This window comes from Nesoenas mayeri (assembly GCF_963082525.1).
Source record: "Nesoenas mayeri genome assembly, chromosome: 17".
NCBI lineage: Eukaryota > Metazoa > Chordata > Aves > Columbiformes > Columbidae > Nesoenas > Nesoenas mayeri.
Window position 1 is genome coordinate 319,881 of NC_137565.1, and position 19,379 is coordinate 339,259.

Genomic DNA, 19,379 nt, shown 5'->3' on the forward strand with positions numbered 1-19,379 from the left:
AAAAGAGAAGCTGTAACCCGCTGTTAGAGCAGTCGCCCGCTGGTAAACCAGTTACTGAGAGCGATGGGCTTGGAGCACTTTTCCATCCCCTGCAGGTGTCTGCTCTCAGGCTACAGGAGAAGCTGGGCAAGGGAAGGAAAAGGCACACGAGAGCAGCACCAGAGGCCATGACCCCCGCAGCAGCGCGGTGCGGCCGGCGGGCTGCGGCGCTGCTTGCCCCGCCCGTCTGCCCCAGCGGGGGCTGCGGGGGGGCTGCTCCCAGCCCGGCGCCCCCCAGCAGCACTTACGGGCCCGATCCTTCCGCCGGCAAGAGCCCCCGGGCACCTTCCGCCGGCAAGAGCCCCCGGGCACCTTCCGCCGGCCGCCTCCTGCGCGCCCCGCGCCGCCCGCGCCGCCCAGCCAGCAGCGCCACACAGACACCGCACCGCCTCGTTCATCCAAAATCAATGCTGTATTTATCTTCATTGATCTACAAGGAAACTGAATGTTTAAAATTACAGGGGATGCAGGGGGGAGGACGGGGAGGGGGGAAACGAGTTACAGAGCCAAGAAAATAGTAGCGGATGGCTGAATTAACTAGAGAGAAAAAGCCCAGGATATATAAAACATGGACACTGAAAAATAAAATAAGGGAGGGGGGATGGTACAGCAAGTAAAACATGGCAAAATTTACATATGGATGAAAAGTAAAATTGGAAATAAAAAATAAATCATGCCAAAAAGCAGTTCAAGGCAGAACCACACTGAAACAAACATTTGCTTATGGTCTTCATGTACTATAGATAATATATCAGAATTTCTTTTTTTTTTTTAATCAACCATTAGACTTTTTTTTTGCACTCCTAAAATTCTACTTTGTCTTGTATACAGATTCCATAAGAACACTGCACAATTAGCACAAGGGGTCCACAGAAAATTGTCCTTGCTTGCCAGCGATCCTGCCCACAACACAAAAAAAGAGAAAAAAAGCGAATCAAAGGAAAGGGTCTGCGTTGGGTCTGTGCCGGCTCCATCGCCCCCCGGCGCGAAGGGCGGGAAACCAGGGTTCCCTTCCAGGAGCGTGTCTGTCTGTCCTCGCTGAGCCGTCCCTTGTGTCTGCACAAGAAGTCCAGTCTCTCTTTATCCTCCCGCTAAACACGAGCACCCTCCTCCCTCCTCTCGTGCGTCCGTTCGTCTCCACAGCCGCGAGGTGGTTGGTTGGGTTGGTGCTTCCTCCCCCCAGCATCCACTGAGACCTGAAGACCTGCCTCCCAGTTCTTGCATAGTTGAAGAGTATTTGCCGTACGTTGCTTTCTGAGTGTGAATTTCTGACTGTGACAGGAGTATGAGTTGTAACCATGTTAACAAATAACCAGAGTGGTTCTAGAAACCATTTTTATAAAGTCTACCTATGTTAAGAATTTAATATTGGTGTACATTTATATTAACAGAATATTTACAGGTTTTTTTGTTGTTGTTGTTTAAAACAAGAAGTCAAAAAAAATTCCTCTTAAATTTCTGCATAATATAATAAGGCAAAAAACAAACAGTTTTGTACATTATTATTATTATTAATATTTTAATATATATCTGTAACTTCGGTTCCAAAGTACCAAGGTAAATGATCAATTGGCCTCAGAAGGGAACCTCACAGTGGACTGTAAAACTACAGTATTTCCATAAATAATACTTTTAAGAAACCCTGGGTATTTTTTCTTAAGGATCTGAGGCCCTTAAAATGCAAATTTAACTAAAAACAAAAGCAAAATTTCTTCTTTTTTTTTTCTTTTTCAAGTGAAGAAAGAGCACAAAATTAAAAAAAATACAAATCCATTAAAAATGTTTCTCACATTTGGGAAGAAATGTACAAACTGGACATTTTTAACTATTTTTTTTTTTTTTTTTTAGCACAGAAACAAAAAACAAAACCAAAATCAATACCTATATATTAAATTCCCATTCTTAGCAACCTTCTTCTTGTTGGAAAGTCTGCATCCCCGACCCCGTTATTTATGGAAATGTGCTTAACTTCTACAAATTTTACATTAAAAAAAAGTTTACAGCAGTGCATCTTGTAAAAGGCTTTTTTTTGTGGATTTTCTTTTTTGTGGATTTTTTTCCTGCTTGTTTTTTGTTTCGTTTTGTGTTTTATGTACAGGCGGGTCGAAAGCTCGGTGCTGGACTATCGCGCCTCTACCTCTTTGGGGTTCCTGGACGGGGAGTAGTCCCGCGGCTCGGCGGGCGCCAGCGGGGTAGTCCTGCGGGGGGAGGCAGGTCTGGTGCTGCTGGCCGGGACCAGGGGCGGCGGGGCGCTCAGCGCGGCGGTCGGCGGGTTCCTGTTCAAGATCCCGTTGTGCATGGCAGTGGATGGACTCAGTCTGGGGTAATGCATCCCGCTTAAATGAGGCATGAAGGATGGCACGTGCGCCAGGTGACTGTCGATGGGGGACGAGTGCAAGTGGTGCATTCTGGCACGCTCAAGTTCTTCCCGTAAGTGCAAGCGCTCTCTTTCCTCCACTTGCCGCAACCGCTCCTGCTCTCGGCGGGCTTCAAGAAGGTTTTCGTGGTTATAGTCGTGTGGCTCCCTGTCTCTATAAGAACGCTCGTGGTCATAAAATCCAGAGGTGGTAGGGAACCTATGGATAGGATCCGTCCGGAGCTGGAAGTCCATCCGACGGTGCAGGTCTAAGCTCCGGTAGGCATCACGCAGTGGGTCCCTCATCGGGTCCCAGGAAAATCCGGGATGCGGCAGCCTCTCTCTTCCTGACAAAGGATTCATGCCTATGAGCGGGGTCATCATTCTGCTGCGGTCCAGAACATTCATGTTGTTCATCTGGTGCACGCTGCCCATGGAGATGGGCATAGAGGCAGCCATCGAGTGAGGCAATGATAATCCATGCAACGCAGGTGGTGTGGGATGCTCCACTGACCGAGAGTGCTGTGAAGGCTCAGACCCTACCACCAGCACATCACTGTCTTCCTTCCTCTCCTCTTTGACTTTGATGTCGTTCTTAATCTTCTGGAGGTCGCTGGGAAGCTCTGTCTTTCTCTCCATGTCCTTGCTCATTAGATTGGTAAGCTTCAAGCTCTCACTTAGCGCGGGTTTGCTGTACGGGGACACGGACTGGATTACTGGCTTCGTGTTGTCCTCGGAGGGTCTCTTATCATGGCTTGGGGTTTCCTTCACGGGGGAACGGCTCTCTTTAATCTTGTGCTCTGCCACGGGCGGCTCTCGCAGCCGGTCAGGGTGCTCTCGCTCGGGCTCTTTGGGCCTCTCCCGCTCGCCGAGGCCGACCTGCCGGATGGGGTCACTGGAAGTCTGGCTGTTGCTGCGGATGAGGTTGCTTATCTGATGTGTCACTGGGGCCGACGCCGGTGAGGATCTGTTTGAATGTCTGTTTTTATCCATGAGGTCTCTGTAGAGAGAGAGAACAGACATCCTTGTTTTTGTGTGAACAAACATACACGTGATGCTGGACACGCATAGTGCTGTGTCTAGTTGTGTAATTAGAGATTGCTCAGAAATGACTTGAAAAGCTTTGCTAGCATCAGCTATAGCTGTGATGCTACATTAAAAGATACATGCTGCCTTCCTTTACACACTACGTAAGAAAAAAAATGATACATGTTCACAAATCTGAGGCCTAAATCGGGGATGCATTTGAAAGAACAGTGTATTCACCTTAAGAAAAAGGCCACTTCACTGAGAAATGTGGGGAGAGAAGAATTCCAGACAGTTCTGTTTTGGTTTTTTTGAATGCTTGTTGTTTATAAATACATCCTGCTGCCAGACAATGATTTTCTTGGCTGTAACACTCTTAACTCAGTTTCCTCTACTAAAACATGCATTGAGGCACACAAAATAGAAGCCTACAGAAATGTCTGCAGGTCCTTCACAAGACAGCCTTGCTGACTGGAAGCAGACACAATATAATGCTTGTTTTCCTATGGAGCTGCGGAAGAGTTTTTGTCGTTGGCTGTTCTGGCAGGTAAGCCAGGTGCTTAAGGAAAAACATCCTCAGCCAGGTCATGGAGCGCAGTAATTGACCTCCACTTCAAGAGGACCTGCTATGAGGTTTGATGGCAATGTCTATGGTTTAGAAAGAGAGGCATGAGAGTTTACACTTCTAACCGCACCTCTATCTCTGAGCAAGCCAATTAGTCACAGTTACTCCCACCTCTTTAAGAGGGGAATAAATAACACTCACCTTTTAAAAGCACTTTGCTCTGAATGAGAGTCACTTTAAATGCAAAGTATGATGGTGTGATTGAGAGAACTGCATTATGCAGCTGAGAGGCTCACTGATGCCCAGGTTTTATGCCAGGTTTGCTTCTGAGAGCTGTAAGACCTGAGTGCTGAAAGCTGGAGGTGTTTTGGAGAGTTCTGTAAGTATTTGTGCCGTATGATTACATCTGCTAACCCAGATTTCTTCCTCTGCCGTAGTCCTGATTGCTGGTCAATGATGCGGTTTATTAAAACCGTGTCCAAACGGGGATGCTGCGGACAGCTTAAGTTGAATTAATAGAAATGTGACAGACATGTTAAACCCCGTGTGAACACTCTTGAGAATAAAGTAACCTTCGTTTGCAAATGAATTGCACTAAAGCCAAGAAGGGAGCTTCCATGTGAATGCCTACCCACACAAGGGTGTCAGACAATCTAACATTTAAAGCAAGATGATTTTCAGCCTATTGATTCCATATGATCTTGTTCAAAGGCACTGCCTGAAGATCTCATTAAAAGCACTCCAGGCAAACTACGAACCCCCTATCACTACTCAAATGCACACATCTACGGCTTGCAGGCTGTTAGTGCCTACAAAGAAGTAGCCTGTTGGAGACAACCAAGCTCTGAAAAATAAAGGGCTTTACAGCTTCAAAATCATATAACTGGAAGCTAATGAAGTATCTATAGCCCAGGTGATACCCTCCTGTCATCGTTAATAAGGATTTGTCTACAATGCAATTTTAAAAATCAGTTTGGCTAATGGATTCATGCACACTGCTCCAGATACAAGCATTTGCATTTTTATCTCATCAATGTCCAGCTAACATTTGAATTCATCAGCATATATGTACATTAATGAGAACTACGACTGTCTCCAAAGGACACATCATGACGCTACTTTCATGATTTCAGAATACAGAGCAACCTTAAAGCAGCTGCACTGACAACAGGCAGGTATACCCCGAAAATAGCAACACGACCATCTCTTCAGCCTGACGCTTTTCACTGACTTACTAGCAGGGACCAGCTTGCCTTCATTTCCACAGAGGGCAAATCCTAAGAGGTAAAGACTTCTTTTTAAATGCTGCTAGGACTTGTGCTTATCTGACGAAGAGGCCTATCAGCTGCTTCACAGACAAGCAACATTTTGCTCTAAAGGCTATTTTAAGACTAGAAAAAATACAGAGGAAAAGGAGGCCCAGAAGAAAGTGCTCAAAAGCACAGGCATCTTACCTCTCTTTGTCATCTTTACTCAGGGGAAGGTCCCTCTTCTCGGGCTCTCGCTCCCGCTCCCTGTCTCGGTCGTGGTTTGTCACCGAGGAGCTTCGCTCCGAATCGGTGGGCTTGGGCCACTGTGGAGGCGTCGGGAAGGACGGTGGGGTCCGATGGAGTCTGTTCCATGGCTCGTGGGGATTATTGAAATTCTGTAGGTTTGGGCCATCTTTGTGAGTAAAAATATTGTTGTGAGCTAGAATAACAGCAGGCAGAGGAAGAGTTAAAAATAATTCAAACCAAATAATTACATACACATTTTGCACAATGCTAATCACAGCCAGAACTGTCCTTTCAAGACTTTAAAGACTTTTTAATATGGAGCTAATGCTGAGGGGGAGCTACCAGCAGGTAGACACAGATACCTCCAACACTGGGTGAAAGATCCACCAGCTCTTTTAAGGCTATCGGCAGAAGCTGCCTTAAGTGTATATCTGATTATCTCAGAGGCGACTCAAAATGCCCAGGTCCTCCTCTCCCCCACTCCGGCAAGGGCTGCAGCACAAAAGCAATATTCTCCCTCAGCAACCCTCACCGGCAGAAACTTTAATTTGTGGGTAGTTACAAGCAATCAGCTCCTGCAGCTGAGGATTCAGGGACTTCTTTGTTAAAGAAACCAGACTACTTGGTGGTGTGTGTGTGTGTGTAAAAACAGAGCTTGGCTGTCGGCTTTTCAGAACAGTCACTTGATTTTCCTCCATCAATATTCAACCAACTCCTGTTGCACCATGAGATGCAAAAGCATACTCTCTTATGTGTGGCTCTGAAGCATGTCTTGCCTACAGGTAACACGGTTTTGAAGTAAAATCATTTATACAGGCAAGTTAAACTTCAGACAATGGTTACAGAGGGAGTCTAAACGCTGAATTAGGAGAATTATCAATAGCTGTTCCACTGCACATCTTCACGGTTGAAGGGTGTTACTTTAGATGCCCATAGAGACGCAGAGCCTGATGGGGTCTTGCAGCTCTAGCAGCTCTAGGAGCACACAAGCACACGAGCCTTCAGCAGCGAGGAGACAGAGCACAGCTAGTGACCTGTGACATGCAGAAAAGCTCCCACCGCAGAGACCTGGAAATCTTAGGTGCAGTGTTTTCAGATAGGAGAATGGAGGTTAGGAATTCAACTTCTTTAAAAACTACCACCAGCTGCTGTAAATATTAGCACGTGGCTTTTCTGGAAGGGATGTTTGTCTGCAGTAACCCAGCCAGTACTTACTCAGAGCATGACTGCCTAATCCTCCAAAGGCATTGCTGCCTAAGTTCCCAAGGCCGCTGAAGGTGCTTGACCTGCTAAATGGATCTGGAAAGGCAAACAGGGATTTAGCAGGCATTTAGCCAAGAATGTTGGAGAATGAAATGCACCCCTCCCCTTCTTAACGGTCTGAATCCAAGTAGGATTAGGCCAGACTTTAAGCTGATCCTTCTCATTGCAAGGTTCTTGGCACAGAAAATTCCCATCATGTTAAAATGGAGAAGGGATTCAGTGCTCACTCTGCAACTGGTGCTGTAATAAACTTTTGTGTGTCAGTCAGAGGGGAGCTAGAAATTAAGCTCTAATAGCTGGAATTAGGGTGGCTGCTGCTGAGCTATGACTCTCTATCAGTACTATCAGTTCCTTATCAGTACATTGCAATTGCCTTGAAAGAAGAACCTCAGCAGGCTCCTCAGTCAGAATACGGAAGGGACTCACCATCTCACTCTTGTTTCTGTGTACAACTTTCTACCCTCTTTGTTATAGTGCACAGAGACTGTCCTAAGCTAATTGCTACTGACATCCATCCGTACACCAACTAACTTTGGCCTGTTTGTGCCAAAACACTCTCACAAATTAGTTTCCTTGATCCCAGTGGTGGCAGAAGAAACAACAGCATAGTCTGAGGAGCTACTGTGCAAAGGGATGGGAGATTTGCAGCCTTTGAGGCAAAAGATGAATCTTGCCCTTCCTAGTCAAGTATCCGACTATTTGGCTACTGGTGCTTATCCTGCCTTCTTTTTTCATTAGAAGCACCCACCATCAGAAGAGGTTCCTCTCTGAGCGGATACAGGTTTCTGCACTGCAGAGATGGCTATCGGTTACATTAAACCTCTGCACTTGTTTTCTTTTCTGCTGGTCATCTATAAACAAACAACTTCTCCTGCCCACTGGCTTTCTGAGCGACCCTTTAATATCTTTAACTTGCTGTGTTACAGGAGGTGAGGTGCTCTCCACCTCCTCATGGATATCCTTAGATTAAAAATTTCAAGGCAAATAGCATAAATACCTTGGATCTTTAAGCAAATAGTTATTTGCTTATTTTTAAACAGGTATTTTTGCCCTCTCCCTTAATATTAAGCAGTTGAGTGACTCTGTAGAGATAATTTTGACAGAATGTTCAGGAATTGATACAAATCTGGCTATCTGCAACAGAAAAAAGTCTACCAGGTCATGCGGCACGCCACATTTACTGATTGGATGAGTGTTACTAAAACATTAATCAACAGAGCTTGAACTTTAATTGGCAATGAGCTGCTTGTGAGCTTCCAAAATGAGGAAATTTGAGAAAGTCAGGCTCTACTTACTGTCAATTAGGAAACTGAAAAGGCTGGCAAAATGTGCAGAACAGCTATTTCCCAGGAATTGTTCACTGAACTTTAATATAGAACCTAGCCAAGAACTTCCATAGGTGGGCAACAGTACAGGAGGAGTCCATTTTAAACTGTGGCTTGTTTGAGGTACCTTTGCATAAATTTCCCCCCGATCTCCTTGGGCACGTTCAGCAGCACAGAGGGCTCTAGAGTCACATTTCAGCTCCTGTGCAGAGTCCCAGGGGTGACAGACCTGCCTGCTCTGCAGTGCCGCTTCTCTCGCAGGAGAGGCTCTGCTGGTCCTGCCGCTCTCCTCCGGAGGGGACCGGCGGCTGGCGCGGGGGGGCTGGCCAGCTCCAGGGACGGGACAAGCCTCTCCCTGCCCTCGTGCTACAGAGCTCAGGGCTGGCCCGCGCCGGGGAGCCGGGGACGGGTCACAGGCACAAAGGTGAAGGCAGGGGTTACTTGCACTTACCTGCCAAGTGGTTTGTAGGCAGGAAACTGCTGTGATGAGGTGAAGGACCAAAAGGGGTGGTGGCTGGATGGGTCGCACCTGTGAGAACAAGGCACCTTTTTAGCTGAGTGGCAAGTGACTGCTTGTATACACAGAGGTCCTGGCCGTCACAGCCAAGAACCAGATGCAAAGGCACAGGTCAGATTTAAACACAGCAAAGGCAGGGGAAGAGCCTGAGCACCAGCTAGCGAGCTACAGGCAGGTTTTCTCTGAGTGCCCTTTAACAGAGTCTGTGGGCACCAGGAGGCAGGAGAAGACCTTGCACTGAGCATTGCTGCTACCTGTAGTAAGGAGGAAGTGACTCTCTTTGTCTGGCGTTTTCAGTCATTATTCTGTGTCTACATTAAGAAGGGTCAGCCCAGGCTATGGGCCCAGACAGAAGGTGCTTGGCAGTGGCTGATTAGAGTCTACATGAAACATCAGTTAACATCAGGCACGCAGGGAACGCCAATCATGCCTCTCCCATGAGAGCTGCACCCGCGCTCTCACGTCTGTCTCTGCATCCACAGGCTCCTGCCGTGGCATTTTTTTACCTTTCTTGGACACTGCTCATGGCCATGGTGCCACGTGGCCTCATGGGACAGGAGGGACTGCTGAGCATGCTGGATTACACTGGCTTGAGGCAAGGGACAAGAAGGGGCTGAAACAAGCTTTCCACCATGTATCATCAGCGCTGAAAACACTATGGAAGGTCACAGCAAAAGTGGAGGGAAACGAAGGGAAGAAATTAATATGCACAGGAGAAACTGCATCCTAAAGAAAGGCCAAGCTGGTTTTATGGAGGTGCTGGTCAGTCCCTGACCTGGTCTTCCCTGGTGACAGAGCCCAGCAACACTGGGCGCATTGTAAAATGCTCCCACATTAGTGTCCAGAACACAAGCGGACTATAGAGCTGGAGAGGGAGACAGCGCTGCGCGTCCCTCACCAGCTTGGACACCACAAACCTAAGCAGCCAGAAAATGAGTTGAGGAAACCTAAGAGAGACCACGGCAACGAGACCTGGAGTTATCTATAAACATTCTGACTGCTCCAATGCTTCAAGATGGATGGAGACTGCCATCTTTCTAATCCTTTAAGATTTCAGAAGGAATGGGAGATTTCTTCAAAGGGGATGGCTTACAAACTCAACTACATGGGCTGATAATAAAAAAATCCTCTGGAGAAAGCCAGAAGTGGCATTGCAGGCTGTCAGGCAGTTATTAAATAGAGCGTCTGCCAGGCAGCTGAACATCCGTCCTGCAGACAGGTGGCCCCAAGATAACTTATGTCTCCCACAGTAACTAGGCAATGCAGCAGAACCAATGACTCACATCAACGGCACGCTTGTTCGATAAGGTGAAAAGAATGCTTCGGATATTGCAGAGTAAAAGATTTATTCATCTATATATTGCTGTCGCGATGTTTGTTCACTTTGATAGTACTCTTTACCTAGATGCAGTGACTCCTGTGATTAATATACTCACGAACAAGCTACTGCAAGGTTATTTATCTCTAGTGAAAGTTTTCTATTAATTTGCCTTCTTTAATGTATCTATTACATATTATTTCCCCTCTTGCTTTTATGAATAGAGAAGCAAGGCACACTTGCATCTTTAACAGAAAAAGCTCAAGATAATACTGGACTGGTGCTTTTCTGCCTGACAGGGTAAACTCTGCCCATACAGCCTCAGTGGCAAAACCATACGCGGAACAACATTTGCATAATGGCAACACAGGACAGACTGAACACAGTGATAAAGAAACAGCTACCACAGGAAGGTTTGTACATCATCTGTGTTTATGCATTGAAGCAGATGCAATAAATATTTTGGCCCTGTACTATCAAAGTACCTTTACAGAGACCAAAACACAGGGTAGCATCCCACAATGTACACGTAGCACCAGCACTGATTATATGTGCTGGAAATGTGCATTTGATAGTTAAGAATTTCCATCCACAGATAAGGGTGGGAAGACAAATGGAGCCACCGGTGGAATTCCTGAGGGGTATCTAACATCTGCATTTCAAAATCAGTTCTCACGGAGGTTTCAGCTTCATTCTCATCTGTTGCTGTTCTGTCACATTTGGGACAAAATTTGTAACACTTTGAACCTCATTAATTTCAATAGGGTTGAACCAAGGCTGAATATGACCACGTCCACATTGAGTTAGAATGAGAGCACCATATTGCATCATAAAATCAGAGTAAAGTTAGGAAAGAAAATTACATTAGTTGCCAATAAACAACATACAGAAGGCAGACTTCGATGTCTTAAATACGGAAAGAAAATCTGAAAAAGTCTAAGGGGAAAGTAAAGCCATGGGAAGAGAACAAAGCCAACGCCTGGCAGACGGCAACCAACAGCGCAGCACCAGGGACCTCCAAAAGCAGGACGGGCAGAACCACCAGGAACAGTGCAGTGAAGTTTACTGCACTTTGGGAATTGCATTAATTGTAACTACTTCTCCAACAGATTGGAAAGCAGTTGATCAATGTAAACTGCATTTAATTTTTTTTTATTATTATTATTTTTAAGTTCAATATGCCAATTTAAGCCTTAGAGATTGCTGGACTTCATAACATATAGGGGGATTTTTTAATTTAAAAAACGAACATTCCTCAAATACACCTCTTGTGATACTTTCGTGCTGTTATTGAAGTCTTCCTTTTGCAAAAAACCCTTGTTTTCAGAAAACAAACAAAAACTTTGTGAGTGGAGCAGCTGAGAACAACAACATGGCAAATATACAAGCAAGAAAGAGACCGGGGCCACTTCCAATCCTGTGCAATGGAAACATTTTCAAGTGTTTTATCAAAATCACTTAAAAAAATCACTCTATAGCCTATTAATCAGGCGCATAAGAACCAGCTGCACAGCCGTGACTGCAGGAGCCAAGTGCCGCGGCTCAGCGACGCGCAGCACCCGGCGGCGGCGGCTCCGAGCGCCCTGGGCACAACAGCCTCCCCATGCCCAGCAGCCGCCCTGCCCGCCCCGGCTCCCGAGGCACACGAGCTGCAGAGATACACGTTACACATGCTGGCTGGGTTTTGTTGATTTTTTTTCCCCACAAAAGATGATCTTCCCTTACCTGTGGTAGAAAACAGAGGCCTGGCAAGATCCTGTGGATAATGGAAGCCTGGAAACACTCCAGGGGCAGGAGGTCTGCTGAACAGGTCAAGTTTACCGCCTATTTCTAGCTTGTGGGGATCCAGCTGCATTTGCTGTCAAATGATGTAAAAACAATCTCATTATCCACTTGATTTTTTTATGGGAGAAAAAGAGAGAGAGTTCAGGCTCAGTCCTGCTTTGCCGGGCCAGGGAGGGTTAGCAAGAGTGACGGCAGCGTCCCTGGTCACGCTCCGACAGCCTCTGCAAGGCCACTTGGCTGCCTCATCCACACGAACCAGGTGCGAAGGGAGCTCAGCCCCTCAGCACACAGCGGAGCGTGCACCGCGACACCCCGAGCGCGCTGCACCCCAGGACCGGGCAGCGTCCTCGGCCTGACAAGAAGTATCCCGCAGGTGTAAAGCTGCCCACGTCCTGAGAGCAGGGTGACGGACTCGTCTGTTTTGCTGCTCCGGTTTGGAAAGACAGAGATGTTCCTAAACTATGCCCTTCCTTCAGCTACTATAGCTCAGTACACAGACAAGGGGCAAAGGATAAACAAAACCATGAGGCTTCTCCAGACGTTATTTTTATCCTTTCCCTGTTCAACTGAGCATGGTCAGAACTGCACCTGAGTCACTTGAATCTAAACAGCTTAAAGATGATACATTTGCTTTTTACAGAAAAGGACGTACACCACTTGCAGAGGCACTAATTACCGTGTAGCTGCTTAAGCAATGAATAGTCTTCATTAACGGGACAAAAAAAACTACAGCAGGAGCTATGAAAAAACACAACGCTCCACAAGTCCCATTATCAGCAACTCCTCTGCCTGCCACAGGGAGCCGGGAGCCCGTCGGAGCACCTGGTGCACCTGCGCCTTGTTACCTTTTGAGTTTTACACCCCCTCCTCCTGCCCACCATCACTGCAGTGCAGAAAGCCCAACAACCTCTAACACAGTCACTCGATCTACTTGCCTGCTCTATATTTTGTAATACGTTCTTACTGTATTGGTCATTTCATTATGAATGGGATAATAATCCATATTCCACAGGAGGCACTAGTACAGATGGGAAATGACATTAAATGCATATGCTTTGTAACAAAAATGGATTTGGGACAAAATTACTCTCCCCGTCCCTTTCTTCTTCTCTTTCTGGCTGTGCACTTAGTAACTCCTGCTCATTTTGCCACCCTTCATCACAAATCCTTTGCCCTCAAATAAACTTTACGGTTGCTACAGTAAATGTTAAAGGATTCAAAGTGTTAGTTAATCAATACAGGCAAGCCTGAGAATCACCAACGGTAACGGCTTCCTGCTCATTACTCACTAAAATGTAATCTGTAAGCCAAAAGACTTGGCTTTGTTCCAGAAACTGTCTGAATTACCTTTATCTTTTGCTGGTGATGGTAGATCTGCCAGGCGATTTGTACATGAACCGCACACCACTTCCCGGGTTTCTGCAATGGAAAGCACAAGAATTTAGATTAACTTGTATGTTAGCAATCTACATCAGATAGAACATTTCATTTCCCTCACTGCCAAACAGGCAGCTAAGCAATGAGAAAGGCTGATAACTAAAATGGCATAAGGGGTGATCAACATTTTTTTCTATACTGCAGCAGATGATGTTTAAATTAGAAGGAAACAAAGAGGAAGACTGTGGGATGTGGTTTATCTTCATCTCATGGAGACCTGAGATCCCTGCCTTGTTCGCTCCTCCTTGCACCTCCCCTTCATAAATCAAAACAGATGGCAGCAAAGAGCAGTAAGCAATGCTTACGAGAGAGCAACTGATAGTTTAACAGTTCTGCTTCTGGAAAGAGCCCTGTTCATCCATCCCTGCTGCACTGCAGGCTACGTCATGCACGGTTATTACGGCTACTTGCATTTGGGGAGGAAAAGGGTACGGACAGTCACCAGGACGAGCAGTGCCACAGCTGAACAAACTGCGCTCTGTCCATGTCTGTCCATGCTCACAGTAGTTTATTTCTGTGACCCTTACTTCATACTGCGAACTACTACTGCACATAAATGGATGCAAAATAAGGTTGGGATTCAACCTAAACATTATTAATCAGAGCAGCAAAGAGCTAACTATGACATTTTGCTTTAAATAAAGGACGAACATGAAATTTTCTACTGGACATGCTACATTTCAAAAACATATGCACAATATTTGAAGTGTGTGTGTGTATACATATATATACATGTATATATATATAAAAACGAAATCCCCCACAAACCTTACTTACTCTTACTGGAGGCCTGTAAGGGTCTGACACCTATGGAAAAAGCAGAATAAAACAATCGGTCTTTCTAAAACTGGCCAATATACAGAAAGGTGGGGAACTTCCTTCCTCTGGACAAGTAAAAGCATTTAGAAAGCAATGTTCCAGAGAAGTGCCCTGTGACACGGGAAACCTAGAAGACTTAAAAGAGGCTTAAAACTTCTTTTTCATTCTTTGCACCATGCTCAGCAGAATTTCATGATAAACAAAGCAGTTCCATGCCAGCAACTGAACACATCTAGTGCTTTTCTGAACCTTATAATCATTCTGAAATGGAGAGCACACTACTCTCCAAGCAGCGCTGAGAGGAAAGGCCTTGAAGGGGTTTCCTGCCCCACTTTCCTCTGACTTTGTTTAAAGAAGTCAATACATCCTTTTGTATTCATGACTGGTGGAGGCTATTGTTATCTCACCAGAAAAAGAAAATTCTGTCCGTCCTGAACGTATATTCAGAGTCTCAAGGGCCAACTGGCTCACCAGTTGCTCTTTTTCATTTTTTTAGGAATCACTGTGTTTACTGTAAAATCAGACAGGAAGGTCATATATTGTTGCCTACCCCCGGAGTCTTCTGCAGCAGCGTATGGTGGACTGTGCCCGGTCTACCTGCTACATCAATAGGGTTTGAAGTCTGAAAGAGAAGCACAGAGCATGAATAATACTGTATCACACCAGTGGTACATTTAACATCTCTATCTGATGTTAATGGCATTAATTAGTCCATGTTTGTACTGTGCTTTGAACACGCGTATTGCTACATTAGTACTAACTGTTATCTCTTACTGACAGCCAACAGCATTTAACCACCATGTCATCTATTATTATTTAGCAGCAGTACCAGTATTACAGCAGCGTCCCTAAGCCCCACTGAAATCAAAACCCCATTGTGCTATGCAGTATGCGAGTGGATGGGAAGAGACAGTCCCCAGCCCCCAGGCTTATTCTTCAGACAAAACAGGCAGGCAGGAGGAGAGAGAATGCGAGAGCTGGACTGATTCCCTCCATGTCTCAGGCAGCAGCCAGTATTGCAGTCAGGAACAGAACAACTCAAGCATCTTGGTCCCATATTCCAGCTGTTGGACCACAGCCCCTCTCCGACTGGGGCTAGGTAACACAACGGCTGAAATGGCAACTGCCCATCCATTTGCTTCGACAAGGCAAAATAAGAAACCTTAGATGGTGCTTGTGGGTCTTTTATGGCTTTGCATTGTTTGTCCCATCATTTTCCATCAAGAATTAAACACCTCATTGAACGAATCCCTGTTCCTCCTCCGGATCCCACCTGTTGCCCTGTCCTAGATGATCCCCAAGAACTCATTTGTCTTCACACTGGCTTCCATCCACCTCCCGCTCCCAGAGCAACTGCAGCTGGTGCCTCCACGCAGCTGAGTGCAGAGGGGTTAAACCTCATTCTCCCAGAGATTATTTCACCCACATTTTAGGTCAAATTACAGCAGATTTCAAACAGTCAAACTGTATGAGGAATAAGTAAAACCATGGGTGTGGGAGGAAAGATGGGTTTTAATTTGTCTAAGGCTCCATAACTTCCAGACTCATGAAAAGGAGAATTCTTGTGTGTGTGTGTAGGCAAGTCGACGGATTTGCCAGGCAGATCTGTGCTCTCAGGGCCCGTCTGACAACTGAGGTATATAGAAGGTGGCAAGTAAGTTACAACTATCATACAGGCAAGAGCTTTAAGATCACAACATGTTAATAGCATGGTGTCATCCTGTCCCTTTGTCCCCTGGAGAAAGATGTGAATGCTTCCTCCAGTAAAGTAAACTGAATACTTCTGACCTTTACAAGTTCTTAGCTTGTGAGAAATTGCCTTTGGGAAACTCACTGAGAAGTTACAGTCAGCCTGGATTTATGTGCAGTGGATTTACATGCACAGCTGTAGGCAACTGAGATGGGAAGGGGAAAACAAAACCAAGACCTCTGCTTCAGAAAGCAAGAAGTGCGGGATTCGGTGTGCCAAAACCAAATCATCGGGTGTGCAGTGGTGATGAAGGCTTTAGTCAAACGGCTCGGGAGGCACAGAGCATGGAAAAACAATGCAGCAATGACGACTGGAGTGGCTCTGCCCAGCAGTTCAGCTTCGGCTCCTCTAGAAAACTGGAAAACAACGGGCCAAAGCAGCAGATCCGCTTGTCCACCTATCGCTCTTTTTTTCTTTTTAAGATGTTAGATTGCCGGTAAATACAACACTGTTCAGAGATCACGTGATGGCAGCAACTAACCACGGAACTAGAGCGTGACCTTGTGCTGCTTCAACTCAAGCTAGCAAATTTCTAAGTATCTATCATTAAAATGAATTAAAAGCTCGTTATAATACAGGCCTAGGAACTGTTTAAAAACGTAAAAGGTCTCTGCTCACTTCTTTCTTGCTATGTAACTGCTTCTCTTTGGTCTAATGGTGTTTTACAGTGGGACGGTACCTATAAAGCTCTGTAATGAAGGTGGAAATCAGAAGAACATGCAATCGGTGTATCAGAAGCTCCTCGTTAACAGGAGCCTTATGGCAAAACTGACCCCTATCCTCACATTAGCAAAATATTTCAGTTCCAGCTTGTCTGCAGAGCTCCTTCTCCTGGGCCGTCGAGTGCGCCCTGGCAAGCTGGGGTCTGCCGGGAGCCCCGCACCAACAGCAACAACCAGCGCCGGCGGACAAGCGCCCTGGAGGGACAGCTGTGCTCTGTCTGTCTTGCTCCCTACGATCAGCTGCTCCTCTTCTCCGCCTGTAGCCACCACACACACAAATCTTGTCGAAAAAAGCCATTTTAGAGACTTTGCTATTTGTAATGTATCCAGAGAACAAAAAATAGTGTAAAGGATTTGATGGGCACTGAGGAAATACTTCAGCTTCAATTAAAAAATTTAAGTTAAATGGGAAGGTTGCGAGGGGCCTTATTTGTGGGCAGTTGCTAATCACTGACTTCCAGCGGTGTCGGTGACACTGCCGAGGGAAGCGCAAGCCGGGCCCGCCGGGCGCGCTGTGGGAAGAGCGCGCACGCCGCAGGACGGGCCCGCGCAGCAGCACAGCGCCCCCGAAACGCGCTTCAAGGCAAGGGACCTCCAGAATCACAGGAGGTAAGGACACACGCCACCTTACGAACTGAGTCAATGCTCCACTTTCAAACAAATGCTATATAGATTTACTGCAGCTTTCTGGTTTGGAGGGATTTAATAGTTTCTGTACATTGAAAAATAGTCAATAAAAAGAACAAGTCTAGGAGGAAAAAAAAAGCAGAGCACACCACAGAGTTCATCCAAAATGGTGGATATCATGGCAACACTTCCAAACGCCAATCAGCGCTAGCTGCAATGATACGTTGCAGTTGCAGTGCACCTTTCAAACACGCTACCTCAAAGAAGCTTGCATGCATTAATCAACCCTTATAAAACCCACTGCAAGATAACTTTACAGATGAGGACACTGAGGAACAGAAGGTTTAAGCGACTTGCCCAAGGTCAGTGTTGGAGCCGGGGATAAACATTCAGCTCCTTCAAATTGCTCTGCCCATCCACAGCAGTCTCTCCCTGCTGTTCCCACACTTGTATAGTCAATTTCTCATTTTCTTCTGGGAATAAACACAGTTTATCTTCTGCAATCTCAGACTGTTACATTTATAAAATTATTTGGGGCTCACTGGTCTACTATTAGCTGTGAATATTTCACACAAGTAACGCATCTGACTGTATGCTTCTCCTCTAGTTGCAGTTGACCTCCCAAGGGAGCCACTGTATCCTATTCCAAGGAACGATATGCAGGGCCAAGTGGAAACTTCTGCTAAAGTGCTGTCTGCTTTGTGCACAGGATGCCTCAGATCTGTGGGATGATCGCTTCCAGCCCTGGGCTGCACTTGTGCTGCTTAAATCATGTGCTACAAAATCCTCAGAGACACGACTCTGAACACAGCTCTCTCCCAGCAAAAGAACAAAGCCTTCAGAAGAAGTAGTTTGTACCTTCGGTTGAAATGCTCCCTGAAGTGACCCAAAGGGACCTGAATGTGGAAGCATGGGTGGCATTCCAGGCATTGCTGGAGGATAGGTTGGAAAGAACTACAAAAGAAAAAGAGATGCTTATGTCACAGGACAACTTGAACAATAATGGAGGTATGTGCCAAGCCTGGTACACACAAAAATGGTGCTGTGTTCAATGAGTGCCACAGTGAACACACACGCTGAATTTACTTTCAAAATTTCCAAGAGCAAAGCCAAAACTTGAGAAGCGCACTCATCTGATTAATATTCTAGATGGTGTTGAACAAGTGTGCCTTGAACATTTGTGGACTATTGCAGGAAGCACAGAGCATTCACCATTTTTAAAGGAATCGGACTCATTTGAGTTTTATGTTCACTTTTGGTTAACTTTGCATTTTTTTGCAGTAGCAAACAAATGGATTGTTTTGAAATGTGACCTGCTTTAATTTTCAAAGCAAAAAAGAACCACAAGATGCTGCGTTACACACTAACCACAGGCAACATGCACATCACCTTGTAGTTGTGTAAAGTTTTGCTCAGGCCTCTCCTGAGCACATGTAGCAGTTTTACAAGTCCCAAAACATGTAGTTTTTGTGCTTTGGAGCAGTGGGGAGCATCAGAAGAAACCGCCACTCTGACTTACTCCTGTGACCTGAGCAAAATCTTGTGCAAGGGCCATGCGCTCCGGGCTGCTGCAGGCGAGAGGCTCCAGCGGCAGCGGTGCTGCAGCGACCGATCTCTGCGCATCCCCTGCCACCCCGGGCACAGCAACACAGAGCCGCAGCAGCACAAGTGCGGTATGCAAAGACTGAACAAAAACAAGCCCAAAGAAAAGTTTGTACCTAAAAAAATAATCAAGATGGAAAAAGAGCTTTAGGAATGAATGAATCAAAACACTACCAATCAACTGGAAACAAGCAAAAGTGCAAGCAAAATCATTAACAAAGACACCACCTAGAAAGGTAAGCACTCACGTTGGAATGTCGAAAGTAAGGGTTGTCTAATTTGGGAGCGTACTTGTCAAACTGGAAAGAAAAGAGAAAAAAAAAGGCAACAGGTGAGTGTGGTTTCAGCAGCAGTGGACACATCAGGATTAACACAAAGAATCACGGCCTGTTTGTACAGCATTTCACAGAGCAGAACTGGCTGGTTTTTGCACCCCAGGGAGCTGACTGACTGCCCGGGGCCCGTGGAGACAGCAAGGCCGCGGTGCCGCCGGTCCCAGCGCACGGCCCGTCCGCAGGCTCCGCGTCCGCAGGCTCCGCGTCCGCAGGCTCCTCCGCTGCAGAGCAGAGCTGGTGCGGCAGCGCGGACCGGGGCGGGTCCAGCTCCAGGCCTAGGTCTGGGCTCTGCGCCGGGGGCACCGACCCGATCACAGACCAGAACGTAGGGAATGTTTTCCATTAGGCCCCAGCGTCTACTGTGGCGCAACCAATATCAACTCCCTGTTTTCTGGGT

General features: G+C 46.3%; 1 protein-coding gene across 5 annotated transcripts in view; it reads right to left on the reverse strand.

Annotated features, from left to right (window-relative positions):
• Positions 1 to 475: 475 nt before the first annotated feature.
• The window catches only part of LOC308047151 (autism susceptibility gene 2 protein homolog), a 62,434-nt gene continuing 43,530 nt past the window's right edge, over positions 476 to 19,379 (reverse strand). For 3 of the 5 annotated variants that reach the window (XM_080355438.1, XM_080355436.1, XM_080355439.1), the window contains exons 6-15: positions 18,896 to 18,946; positions 17,904 to 17,999; positions 14,497 to 14,568; positions 13,896 to 13,934; positions 13,038 to 13,109; positions 11,631 to 11,763; positions 8,522 to 8,599; positions 6,698 to 6,781; positions 5,441 to 5,675; positions 476 to 3,395 (exon numbers count right to left, since the gene is read on the reverse strand). In XM_080355438.1, coding sequence (XP_080211564.1) covers positions 2,162 to 3,395; positions 5,441 to 5,675; positions 6,698 to 6,781; positions 8,522 to 8,599; positions 11,631 to 11,763; positions 13,038 to 13,109; positions 13,896 to 13,934; positions 14,497 to 14,568; positions 17,904 to 17,999; positions 18,896 to 18,946 — 2,094 coding nt within the window. In that variant the 3' untranslated portion in view covers positions 476 to 2,161. The remainder of the gene's footprint in view (positions 3,396 to 5,440; positions 5,676 to 6,697; positions 6,782 to 8,521; positions 8,600 to 11,630; positions 11,764 to 13,037; positions 13,110 to 13,895; positions 13,935 to 14,496; positions 14,569 to 17,903; positions 18,000 to 18,895; positions 18,947 to 19,379) is intronic. The other 2 variants (XM_080355437.1, XM_080355440.1) reach the window with 2 other exon arrangements.